General features: G+C 38.1%; 1 protein-coding gene across 8 annotated transcripts in view; it reads right to left on the bottom strand.

Annotated features, from left to right (window-relative positions):
* ARHGAP28 (Rho GTPase activating protein 28) overlaps window positions 1–13,433 on the bottom strand; it is a 258,404-nt gene that overhangs the window by 112,011 nt on the left and 132,960 nt on the right. For all 8 annotated transcript variants that reach the window (XM_058556686.1, XM_058556685.1, XM_058556684.1 and 5 more), the window contains 4 exons: window positions 9,335–9,419; window positions 7,166–7,308; window positions 2,738–2,903; window positions 2,542–2,633 (listed from right to left, as the gene is read on the bottom strand). In XM_058556686.1, coding sequence (XP_058412669.1) covers window positions 2,542–2,633; window positions 2,738–2,903; window positions 7,166–7,308; window positions 9,335–9,419 — 486 coding nt within the window. The remainder of the gene's footprint in view (window positions 1–2,541; window positions 2,634–2,737; window positions 2,904–7,165; window positions 7,309–9,334; window positions 9,420–13,433) is intronic.

Here is a 13,433-nt window from a genome sequence, read left to right as displayed (position 1 = left end):
ATGATGATGCCCACAATCAATAAATTACCAAGCATATATACCTTCCTGGTACTTGAACACCTTATGAAATGTTCACAACCACCCAACGAGGTTAACGTCAGCCTCGTTTGCAAATGAGGAAATGGAGACTCAGCTGTTATATCACTTTCCCAGGATCAACCTAAAAGTAACGGGCACCAACTCTCCCAATCCTGTGCTCTCAGTCACCACAGTGTGCTCCCACTTAACTGTTTTAAGATCTGGGCACTATGTCTCTCTGAAGATTGACCAATAAGAAAAGATTCTAAATTTACTACCATTAGTTGTAACCACTCTGGCTAAGAAACTATACGAATTCTAGAAATCTGACCAAGGAATGAGAAATTGTAAAGGTATATAGCTCATAAGTTTAGAGCTCTTATGGTGGTGATGATGGTGTTAAAATAATAAAAATAAACACTACGCTTATTGTGCACTTAATTGTGTTTCAGATCAGATTCTCAGCACTTCATATGCATTTACTCATTTAATCCTCACAATAGCCCTATCAGGCAGGCACTCTTAGCACCTTCATTCTCCTGCTGAGGAGACTAAGGCATGGATAAATGACTCGCCCAGTTCACACAGCAAGAGCAGGATCCAGAGTCTCTGCTATTTTCCCTTCAAGACATGATGGTGCCTGGGACTAAGGTAGTTTTTATAGGTATGGAGAGAAATAGATATTTAGGAGGAAGAAACAGCTCCATAAGAAAAGCCTCTCCTGCAGGAGTGGAAGAGTAATGCTTCAAGCTGTCTTAACCAAGGAACACGTACCATTGGTAGTAATAATGGGTAAAATGTACTGAGACGCTACTGTATATAAATCCAGATTTAGTTTAACCAGCATTTATTGTGCAGCTTCCATTTGCTAAGTTCCACGCTAGGGTTTTGCACCTAAGTAATAATATAAATTCATCTGTTGAATCTTCTTAGTCTTAGATTTTTATGCATTTTCTTCAAACTCTGTCCTTTCCATAGAGGACAAAGGGCACAATTCTGGTTCTAATTTAAGGAAAGAAAGAATCTTAGAGTCACCATGAACTTTGCCCTTGGACATACACTGTGATCCTTTTTGCATCTACCTCTCGCTGGCTGTGTGTCTTGGGTAAGTCATCTCACCCTCCTGTACCTCAGTGGCTTCATCAGTAGAAGGGGGAGGATAACACAGCCCTCCTCAGGCTGCTCAGCACCAACAGATGTGACAGGAAGCGGACGGCACCGGGGCAGCCCTGAGCAGGGGAGGTGCTGCAGGTGGCCCTGTGCACACCGGCACGTCGCCGGCATCCTCTGGGTCTCTGGGGTCCGTCCTCCCTGCTCCCAGGGGCAGCCAAACTATTCCCTGATTTGAGGAGTAGCTCAATCATTGGTAGCAAAATTTAGGAAGATAGTAAAGAGACACAGAATTGTTACTGTGAATAAAGTAAGTATATGCTTCCTCAGGCAATATTTTTACATATCATTTAAAAACTCAGTTTAAAATTCAACACGATTTGTATTTAGAGGTTGGAATTTTAATCGTGCCACCGGATGTCACTGTTGAATAAATGCATATTTAGGTAAACCAGTGTAAATTGTTGGCAATAAAAAAACGTGACTTAAAAGCAAATGAGCCATTCAGCAATGATGGTCACAGAGATATCAGTATATGACAGTTCAGATTATAGCATTTTCAAAACTTCCCAAACAAAAAATCTTCTTTGTGTAAATGTATCCTATCTTCCCAATTATGCCTAAAAGACCACCAGAACAAGCTGATTTTTAGACTTTATTAAGCTTTGTTTGGAAAATTCATTTAAATGATTCCACATATGCATTTTAAAACGCTCAACTATGATATGTCTCAGCAAATACTTGTACGATCAGTAAGCAGATTGCTGACCATTAATAGTTATCTTTTTTTTTTTTACTTTTTTTTGGTGTGTGAGGAGATCAGCCCTGAGCTAACATCTGCCAATCCTCCTCTTTTTTTGCTGAGGAAGACTGGCCCTGGGCTAACATCCGTGCCCATCTTCCTCCACTTTATATGGGACGCCGCCACAGCATGGCTTGCCAAGCGGTGCGTCCGTGCGCACCTGGGATCCGAACCGGTGAACCCCGGGCCGCCGCGGCGGAGCACGCGCACTTAACTGCTTGCGCCACTGGGCTGGCCCCTTAATAGTCTTCTTTTACCCCACACAGCATAATCAAACACACACACAAGCACATATATACACACAAGAAACATTTTTAAAAATATTGGAAAAAATATAACTGGAGAAAGCCATGTGACAGAGCATCTGTGTCCATCACTCGATGCTTTATGGTGAGACAAGGCAACCGGCTCCAAACGTTCATAGCAAGGCCAGCTGGTCCAAGTACTTGTGGGACATCAGGGGGATGCATGGAAGAAAGCTGAAAGTCACCAGGGGCCCGCGTCCTAACAGGGCTGTAGCATCTTTAAATCAAGAGGAAAATTCCTTAGCGGGTTTACAAATAGCAAACTGCAGGCTCTATTAATTCCCAATTCATTCACCTTCTACTCACTTTTTGTAACACAAGGGGAACTTTCACTCCAGGCTCTTTCTTTCGGTCATTGTCCAGTAGGACTGTAAGTGGAACTCCAAAAATCCCATTGTCTTCATTGTAAAATAGTTGAGAAAGAAAAAAGAATCAGAAAAGCACTGTCTTATTCCAATGTGTCAAAGTGCTAAAATCAGAGGAAATCACTCTTCTTAATTACCTCGACCTTTTACTTTCTCTGTTTTGTTTCTTTTCAGTTGAATTCCAAAGGCATCAAAAAAGGCCGTCAATTCAATCAGAGAGAGATGGCGGATTTTCTTCATGTCTTCAGTAGACAGATCTCCTGCTTCAGTTAGGCCAAATCTGGTTTTCTGAACAATAAATTTCTAAAATATATATTGAGGATATTTATTTTTTATGGCAAAGGAAAATTATTATACCTTCATTCAAATACCACCTGGACATTCTAAACCTGTACAGCAAGACATGCTATTTGCAAAAAAATCTCTGTGAAGCATGCTGCATCATAGAAGGACTATGAATATGATTTTTAGAACATTTGCAGATCACTACTATGCTCAATTAGAAGCAAAACAGTGGTCTGAAGTATACTATACATTGCCAGCACAACTATGAAAATTGCTTTCTTCCAAGGAACATCCTGTATTGTCAGCAACACACTTCCCAGGCATCACATGGAAAGTACATACCATGGGCACACATGAGACATGCATACAAGACACACCACCTAAGGACTCCCTGGAGAACTTCTGACATATCTTTTGGGGGGGGGCATCAATCATCATCAGGTATCATCTATTCTCTTCTGCCTAATTAAAAAAAAAGTAATTTCCCCGTTGAAACTGATTGCACATACTTGCTGAGACAGTAGTTATTCTACCTTAAAAATCAAATTTAGATGATTCAAATAGTCCTAAAAAAGGAAAATGTGTAGAATGTGCCAAATAACCTATTATCATTTTGAAGACAACGATATGGTTATATTCTCCAGTTCCGCACTACAAAACAAAATATACTAAAACAACAACAAAAAAATCTTCAACAATCCAGAAATATTGTGAAGATTATAAGAAGTAAGACCTTTTAAAGGCAAGAGCTGGTTCTTATATAATACATAAGTATTAATATAAGTATTATATATATACGTAATAATAGTAAAATATAAGTATTATACAAGTATAATATACAATTAATATATAATAAGTATAAGTATTACATATAAATATATATATAAGGTATATAACAAATACTTCGTTCTCATAAAACCTGCTATTTTGGAAAGGAAGAAGTAAAACTATCACTATTTGTAGACAACATGATTTTATATATAGAAAACCCTAAAGAATCCACCAAAAAACTATTAGAAATAATAAATGAACACAGTAAAGTTGCTGGATACAAAATCAACATACAAGAATCAGTTGCATTTCTATACATTAACAACAAAGTAGCAGAAAGAGAAATTAAGAATACGATCCCATTTACAGTTGCAACAAAAAGAATAAAATACCTAGGAATAAACTTAACCAAAGAGATGAAAGACCTGTACACTGAAAACTATAAAATATTGTTGAAAGAAACTGAAAAAGACATAAAGAAATGGAAAGATATTCTGTGCTCATGGATTGGAAGAATTAACATAGCTGAAACGTCCATACTTCCTAAAGCAATCTACAGATTCAGAGCAACCTCTATCAAGGTTCTAACAACATTTTTCACAGAAATAGAACAAAGAATCCTAAAATTTATACAGAAAAACAAAAGACCCCGAATAGCCAAAGGAATCCTGAGAAAAAAGAACAAAGCTAGAGGTATCACACTCTCTGATTTCAAAATGCAATGCAAAGCTATAGTCACCAAAACAGCATGGTACTGGCACAAAAACAGACACACAGCTAAATGGAACAGAATCAAGAGCTCAGAAATAAGCCCACACATCTATGGACAGCTAACTTTCGACAAGGGAGCCAAGAACATACAAAGGAGAAAGGAAAGTCTCTTCAATAAATGGTGTTGGTAAAACTGGACAGCCACATGCAAAAGAATGAAAGTAGACCACTATCTTACACCATACACAAAAATTAACCCAAAATAGATTAAAGATTTAAATGTAAGACCTGAAACCATGAAACTTCTAGAAGACATCAGTAATAGCAGCATATTTTCAAATACCATGTCTGACCAGGCAAGAGAAACAAAAGAAAAAATAAACAAATGGAACTACATCAGACTAAAAAGCTTCTGCACAGCAAAGGAAACCATCAACAAAATGAAAAGACAACCTAACAACTGGGAGAAGATATTTGCAAACCATATATCTGATAAGGGGTTAATATCCAAAATATATAAAGAACTCCATACATCTCAACAACAAAGAAAGAAACAACCCAATTAAAAAATGGGCAAAAGATCTCAACAGACATTTTTCCAAAGAAGATACACAGATGGCCAACAGGCACATGAAAAGATGTTCAGCATTACTAATTACCAGGGAAATGCAAATCAAAACTACAATGAGATATCACCTCACGCCCATCAGAATGGCTATAATTAACAAGACAGGAAACAAGTGTTGGAGAGGATGTGGAGAGAAGGGAACTCTCATACATTGCTGATGTGAATGTAAACTGGTGCAGCCACTATGGAAAACAGTATGGAGATTCCTCAAAAAATTAAGAATAGAACTACCATATGATCCAGCTATTCCACTGCTGGGTATTTATCCAAAGAACATGAAAACACAAATGTGTAAAGATATATACAGAGATTAGATTGGTGGTTACCAGAGGGGAAGGGGAGACGGAGAAGGGAGAAAGGGGTGATTAGGCACATGTGTATGGTGATGTATTGTAATTAGTCTTTGGGTGGTGAACATAATGTAGTCTACACAGAAATCAAAATATAATGATGCATACCTGAAATTTACATAATGCTATAAACCAATGTTACCTCAATAAAAAAAAGGAAGAAGGAAAGAAAACCTGGTATTGAAAAAAATGGTAAAGTAGAAAAATCCCATAGTTATTTAATCACAAAGCTCTAAGTACACACTCTCCAGAGGGGTCCCCTAAAGAAAACCTGGTATTGAAAAAAATGGTAAAGTAGAAAAATCCCATAGTTATTTAAATCACAAAGCTCTAAGTACACATTCTCCAGAGGGGTCCCCTAAGTTAGAGCTTCCTTGGGGTTTTTAAACCATCCACCAATTCACTCATTCCTTCATTCATTCATTCAACAATTGTTCCTTGGAACTCCAAGTATTTAAAAGTAAAACAACAAAACGTAGGATGTGTTTTGGGACATACCCTGTGCTATTAAACGCTTAGTTATTTTATCTTCTTTCTGAGACCAAGGCTGCACATAACAATGACACTTAACAACAACAAAATAAACAAGAACCTCAATCATTTACTGAGCCATTACGTGTGCTAAACCCTATGCAAAGTTCTCCATGGGAGGCTAACCTGCACCCCATGAGCCAAACCTCAGAAGGAGACAGCTTGGATGAGGAGACTGGGGACCAGCATCCTCTCTTGGACAACTAACTCTCTTTAAAGATCCAGAGGGACCCTCTCTGAAACCAGAGTCTTGCTGGATTCCCTCTTTTGCCCCATAATGCCACTGTGCCCTCCAACATAGAGGCTACTTGGGCCCAGGAGGGGTTTTGGAGACTGACACACGTAGGTTAATCCTGTTTATGCCTCCTGCTGGCGGTGGGGCTTTGGATTATGTTACTTGGCTTCTTTGGGCCTCAGTTTCCTCAGCTGTGAAACGTGAGCAATCACTAGGGTGACAACAACCAGAACACCTAGCACAGCGTCAGGCCCGTAGAAGACACTCAGCCAGTCTTAGGGTTCTCACCCTGTCCTCTTCCTCTCCTCCATCATGCGGTGTTTGTCTGGGAATGGCCCAGGCCGCCTGGGGCAAAGACTCTGCCTGGTTCTAGAAGACTCATTTCTTTAGTTCTGAAACTGCCTGAGCCCTGCTCATCATGCCTCCAGCCCTGATCAGCACAGAATATTCAGGGCTCCACATCATGAACACTTCACAAATGCATTTATTGAGTAGCAAAAAGATCAACATAACGTAGTTCCTGTATTGGGCTTTCAGGATATAACATCCTGGATATGTATAATGAGGCTTTCAGGATCATGAAGAATGTAGCTCTACTTGCGCAACCCATAATAATATTACAAATTCTTGAATTTGTTTTTGATGAATTTTTAGTGTCTGTCCTAAAAGCTCTCACTTCTTCTTGTTATGACTGTGACTTTCTGCAGTATCCCCTTCTCGTATGTGGCTTCTAGAGCACAAGTAGTTATACAGTTAGAATCTGCATTCACCTCTAAATAAACCAAGGATATGAAGTGCATGAAAGCACGCAAGCCAGGTGGAAATCCTAGTTCATCTATAAAGCAGCATTCGCGCACACACCCTCTCAACTCTTCCTCCACTCAGGCAGGCTGTGCACTGCACAACAAGTGGTACCCCCAGGGTTATGCAACACTGATGCCCGGCCCCTCCCCCCACCTTGCGCACACACAAAGAAAGTGAAAACAAAATCCTAGTTTGTCCTGTGGAGAAGTCACAGAAAGCAAGTGGAATAATCACAAAAGGTTTTACTTACAGTTAAAACATAGTCTTCTTTCTTAAAATCTGACTTCTTAAATTTATTTCTTTTTGGCACCTCTGTAACCATTTCTGAATAAGATACTTCAAAGGATAGCTCTTCACCTTCTGGTGGAATGTTCTTTTCCAGATAATCATCATCTAAAAACAAGGGATATAGAATATTTAATATGCCATTTAATCAATCAATACTGTTTACTGTAAAATAAGCACAAAATATTTACCAGTCAATCCATAAGCACATCAGAATGTTTACAACCAAGGAAAAGCATGGGATGACCCAGAATGGTTTCAGTTAGACAATAATGTAGTATCATCAGACTGTCCTATGAACAAATTTCTATAATCATTATCCAAACAAACTTTCTATTTAATCTGATGTTTTTAATTTTAGATTTTTATGTTTCATGAAAGACACTGAGGATTATTACAGGAAAGTTCAAAAATGGGATATTTCTATATGTTCTTATGATATTAAGATTAAGTCCATCTAGACCAGCTGTTGCTGCTCTTGGGGAAGCAGAAGCTGAAAGCAGAGGGAGAAAAGGCGGAGCCGCCACTAGAGTTCCCGCCTCCTTTCCCTCCTCCTGGCTTTCCCCCAAACTGTGGAACTGTGCCACCTAAGATTTGTTCAAATTCAATTTTGACATCACTGCTAGGTTAGTTCAGGTGAATTAATCCAAATTTCTGTGACTTGGTCTTGGTTACCTTACCTTAAGAAAGAGCTGAACGGGTGTCAAGTAATGTCTCATATCAATGTTTTCCTCAAATAGTTTGAAATTAAGACAATAGATTCTTTGACAAAAAACAAGTGAAATCATTTCAGTAATCCTAAAATCTGATGTCTGACTAAGATTTTGGCTTACTATCTTGTTTCATTGCCTGGGAAAACTGTTCATAGGTAATGAAAAGAATTATTTGATTACCAAAAAAAAAAATCCCTCATCTCTTTAACCTCTTCTATAACAGTGATTAAAGGACGACCAATAGAACCAAAGGAACAAAGGACAAAAATAATAGAAGACCCAATGAATCTTACATTAAAAGTTAAATGGAGAAATCTGTAAATCAACAAATTTAAAATTCTAAACTAATACTAATCAAAAACACAATAAGTGAATATAGTAAGAACTTAGAAAACAGAAAGGGCAGAGTTATGATTTTCACTCATCATACAGAGGCTTGCATTCAAGGCAGAGGGAGATCAATTGTTAAATAATACTCTAACTTCTTAAGGATCTATGGACAGATTCTTTGGAGAGTGGTGATTATACAGGCTGCGGTTCCAAATCACCAGACTACTCCATGTAGACTTTATCTTTTGGTGGCATGACTGAACCGAATAACAGTATGACAGCAAACAGAATGACGTGGAATTATTTCTGGCAAATCCTTTCTCTTTGACTTTTTTTTTTTTTGGTAGCAGCTTTATTAAGATGTAATCCACATGCCTACAATTCACTATTTAAAAGTGTACAAGTCAATGGTTTTTGGCATATTCCCAGCATTATGAAACCATCAATCAACTTTAGAACATTTTCATCACCCCACTGTATCTGAATTGTGAAGCTAATGCTGCAAGTATGGGGTTCTGTCGCATATGAGAAGGGTGCACATATTTAGGGGAAACTTTAAGGAATCACAAAAGTGCAGCCTTAAGGGGCCTATTTCCTACAAGGAGGATTTGAGATGCCATACTGAGCCCATGGAGGATGCCAATCTCTGAAGTAGAAGAGGCCCAGTTAAAAGCTAACCCTGTAACCCCTTATGTCACAAGCTAACCTGCTGCTGCATATGCTTGAGCACAATTAGAGATGCTCAGAAGTGGCCTACTTCCTGGCCTGCTCGCAACTGTGAAGCAGATCCACATTACTTGTGAAAGAGGCCCCAAACCAAAGACACTACTAAAGTGAGTGGTTTCTAAATGACACGGTGGTGGTGAAGGAGGAAAGATTCTGCTTCCAGTCAGGCTCAATTAATTTTGTCTGGTGTGACAGAACGGGGTGTCTAGAGGTGAGTGGGAGGAGTGAGTGCTGGGGTGATGGAATCAAAATGGGGAGAAAAACACACTTACGTTCTGCTTTTAGAAATTCACTGCTAACTGTATTGAGGGCCAGCACAAAAGTGAGACGACCTGGCTTACGTTCTAGGAGGCTCTGTCACTCACCATTCATTGCATTCTGAACTGATCGTCCAGGCTCCACCGATCCATTGGAATGAGCTGGTATATCGGGAATAGTCTCAAGGATAGACTGTGAAATGAGGGAAGATGAGCACAAAACATTTACCATGAAGCCAGTCTACTGGACATTTCAATCTGATTTATGTTCTGCAGCATACAAGAATTTCACTTCACTAAAAAGCAATTCTTGATTTCATAAAGGACCTGCATCTGATTTCCTTTGTTTCTTCATTCAGTTCAGACCTGTACAGCTCACACAGGTTTCTCAAAAGAGAACTAAGTCAAGGTCAAAATAGCCACATCTTCTTGGCTCTTAAATATTTGTTGCTCATACCTTTCCTAACATGTAGAAATGACAGTGGTTGACAAGACATAGTTTGATAATTACAGTATTTGTTATCCTTTTTTTTTTTTAGGTGAGGAAGATTAGCCCTAAACTAACATCTGTTGCCAATCTTCCTCTTTTTGCTGAGGAAGATTGGCCCTAGGCTAACATCTGTGGCCATCTTCCTCTACTTTGTATATGGGATGCCTGCCACAGTGTGGCTTGATAAGCAGTGCGTAGGTCCATGCCTGGGATCTGAACCCGCGAATCCCAGGCCACTGGAGTGGAGCGCCCAAACTTAAACACTATGCCACTGGCCGGCCCCTAGTATTTGTTATTCTCGATGCAGTTGGTCACACATTTTGGCATAAACTCTAAGTCATGACATAGTTAGATGGTTAATAACAGGGATGCTGCAGCCAGACTGCTTGGATTCTAATCCTGCCTCTACCACTTACTATGTGACTTTAAGCAAATTACTAGAACACTCTCTTGCTTGGTCTCCTAATCTGCTAAATGAAGATGATAATAGAACATATTTCAGAGAGCTATTATGAATTTTAAATGACCCCTGTATAATTACATGGAACAATATCTAGTACACAATGAGAACTATATAAGAGTTAGCCACTATTAATATACTTCCATATTAGTTCCTTCACTACAAAATACAGTGTGATAATAACTACCAAAAAATTAAGTATGTTTTCTAGTTCAGTTTCCTCTCTTAATTAATTTCCTACTTTCTTCATTGAGGTTCTGCCAAAGCATTGCACTCCCTTGCAATATTATCAGAAGTTGAGTATCTATTTTTGTGGAGCCCTGTGAAGCAAGTTACTGCTTCAGGTTTGATGGGTACTAGTAAAAAATTTACACACAAATCCTACCATTTCTTCTACTATAAATTTTAACGTCAGACTTATCATCTGTGACTATGTGTGAGGGTGAAAACTTGCCATTCCATCAAGAATCTTTTATATGTTCTACATATATAAAGTCTGTTCTTTTTCCCCCCAGAGCTTGATGTTGTTTCTTTTATTCTCATGTTTATTTAGCAACAACTAAACACCAGCTTCATGAAAGATCCATCACGTGCTATCAATTGCACAATGGAGTCTCGAATTCTGAGCCTGTGTTCTCTTTTTCCTATTTTGTCTCAAAGGAGATACATACTTCTCATTGAGTAAACAGCCTGTGACTATACAGCCAATTATTAAAACGTAGATGCCCAGTTATGTAATTGGTGGAAGAATGAAAAGACAAAAAAAGTCTAGGGCCATATAGTCCATTGTCAGTCAGGTTTTTGGTGGCCCTAAAAACTAACACTACAGAATAAAGATTACTCATAAACTAAAATCCTTAAAAAGATGTGGACCACTTTTCAGTGGTTTCTTTAAGTTTTTCAAAAAAGAAATGCTTTTTCAAACTTTGAAATAACTCACTTGTGAGAGACAACACTCTTGAAAATTAAGAGACATTTATGTAGGGTTTGAAGCTGATGGCTTGGGATGGTTTGAGACATTTATGTAGGGCCTGAAGTTGATGGTTTGGGATAAAGCTACTAAATGTCAATTTCTTAATCTGTAAGGTGCAGAAGTGTCCATCTGCTGAGTTGGTTCAACTGGCCTCTAGCCAGCCCATTGTACTGAATGAGTGCCCGCTCTCTGCAATGTAAATTATTCTAGGACTTCTTGGGGGAAGCAGAAGTTTAAATTGTGATCCCTGCTCTTGAGCTATTTATAATGAGGAGAACAGAGTAACATATATGGAACATTATTAAAAGACAATCAATCCATGGTTAAGAGCTAATTCCTACAATACAACTATAAGTTTATTGGAGAGTACCGGAGAGGAAAGCAGTGCTGCCCAGGTTTCACTGAAGAGGTGGCTGAGCCTGCGCTGGAACTCAAGGAGTGATGAAACGGACTTACAAAGGCAAAGGAGGCGGCCAAAGCGTTCAGGCCAGAAATGGAAATATAAATTTCAGGTATGGAAACATCCGAAGCATTTCAGCTACAAGGGATCATGGAGAGACTGGTTTGCCAGGAGTTGAGGCAAGGTATTTGAAAAATATGAGAAATACATTAGTCAAGAGGGTCAGCTTAAAATACAGAAGGCTTCCAAGGCCACGTAGAGGTGTTGAAACCTAGACTTATAAGGGTTAAAACAAAACAGAACAAAACAAACAAAAGACCATTCATGTGTTAAAGCAGGGGAATGACATGGTAAAAATAAGAAAGGACAACAAGCCTAGCGATAAATGGACCTTGAGTTTTGAAGTAGGTTGAGTGAAGAGGCTCTGTGCTTGGTATTCATTGTTTTAAAACATCCATTCACCCGTTAAACACATTAACACTAGCATCATTTTAAAATTTAAAACACATTAACACTAGCATCATTTTAAAATTTTTACTAATGATTTTAATGTATTTCAAACAAACTTGCCTGGCTTTTCCACCTGAGATCCTACCATTTCCCTGTGTGCCCAACCACAAGAGCTTCACTCTGGGGCTCCAACAGTAAGGAAAGGCAATGCTTCCTAGCCGCCAAAGCTTGCTCTGCTGCCCAAATCACACTGTGCGGGGACTGGAGAGCAGAGGATGGGGGTTATCGTTTTAAATTCCTAATCGTAGAAGGTTAGCACTATCTGCACGAGTTCTCTTCAGACTGAACTTGGACTGTCTGATATTTCCTTCACATTAAAGAAACACCACACCAAACATTTTCCCTGTTCATTACTTATGGGAGAACTTCACTGAATCAAAAGATGTTTCTGACCTTCCTGACTGACTGCTTGGTCTTTTATCACGGCTTGAGTCTATGTGTTATAATTCTATGAACTAAAGTTGCCTGTGCTTGAGTCAATACAGATAATAGGGTTCCCCATCTTCCTCTTCTGCATCTGATAACAGAACTGATAAATCCATATCTTGCAACCACTGTGCCAAATTCCCCAGAGATGAACTTAAATAAGTCACATTCATCTTCAAATATGCAATCAATTTTGAAATAAAAAATATAATAACAATTACAAAATCTACCCAAATGTGAATTTAAAGGTATTCCGATGACATCTTGGATTAAAAACTAAATAATATCTGAAATAATAAACTAAATGTTAAAGACAATGAGAGTATTAAATTCTAAAAATCCGTGAGAATAGCCAAAGTATTATTCAGAGATTAATTCTTCACTTTAAATGCACATAAGAAAGGATAAAAATAAATATGTTCATAATCTAAGAGACTAGAAAAAATTATCCAAGTAGACCCAAGAATGAACGAAAAAATTAATAAGGATTGACTAAATTAATACAATAGAAAAAGTAGGCTTAATTAATTAAAGATAGTGACTTCTTAAAAAATATTGCTGATATAGGCAACTACTTACAGTTCTGATTGAGATAAAAGACATACATTTTAGGAACAAAAAAGGAGTAATAGCTACCTTCACAGAAAATTTAAAAATTATACAGTGAAATAAATGTGTTTACACACACATAACAACATATATTGAAATTCTAAATGAACTGAATGTTTTCCTAGAACAAATACACATTACCAAAATTCATACAAGTTGGAACTGAAAGGAATATAACCCCTAAACCATAGCCATTGAAAAATTAACCAATGATCCCAGGCCTTGGAGGATTCATAAACAAATTACAATACAAATTTATATATAAGAGATTTTTATAGATTATATATTTACATCAAAGTTAAACAAATGGCTCCAAAATAAGAAAAAGATTCAAAAAAG

The sequence above is a fragment of the Diceros bicornis genome, chromosome 16 (assembly GCF_020826845.1).
Source record: "Diceros bicornis minor isolate mBicDic1 chromosome 16, mDicBic1.mat.cur, whole genome shotgun sequence".
Classification (NCBI taxonomy): domain Eukaryota; kingdom Metazoa; phylum Chordata; class Mammalia; order Perissodactyla; family Rhinocerotidae; genus Diceros; species Diceros bicornis.
The sequence above is the reverse complement of the archived record's forward strand: the minus strand, read 5'-3'. Positions and strand labels throughout refer to the sequence as shown.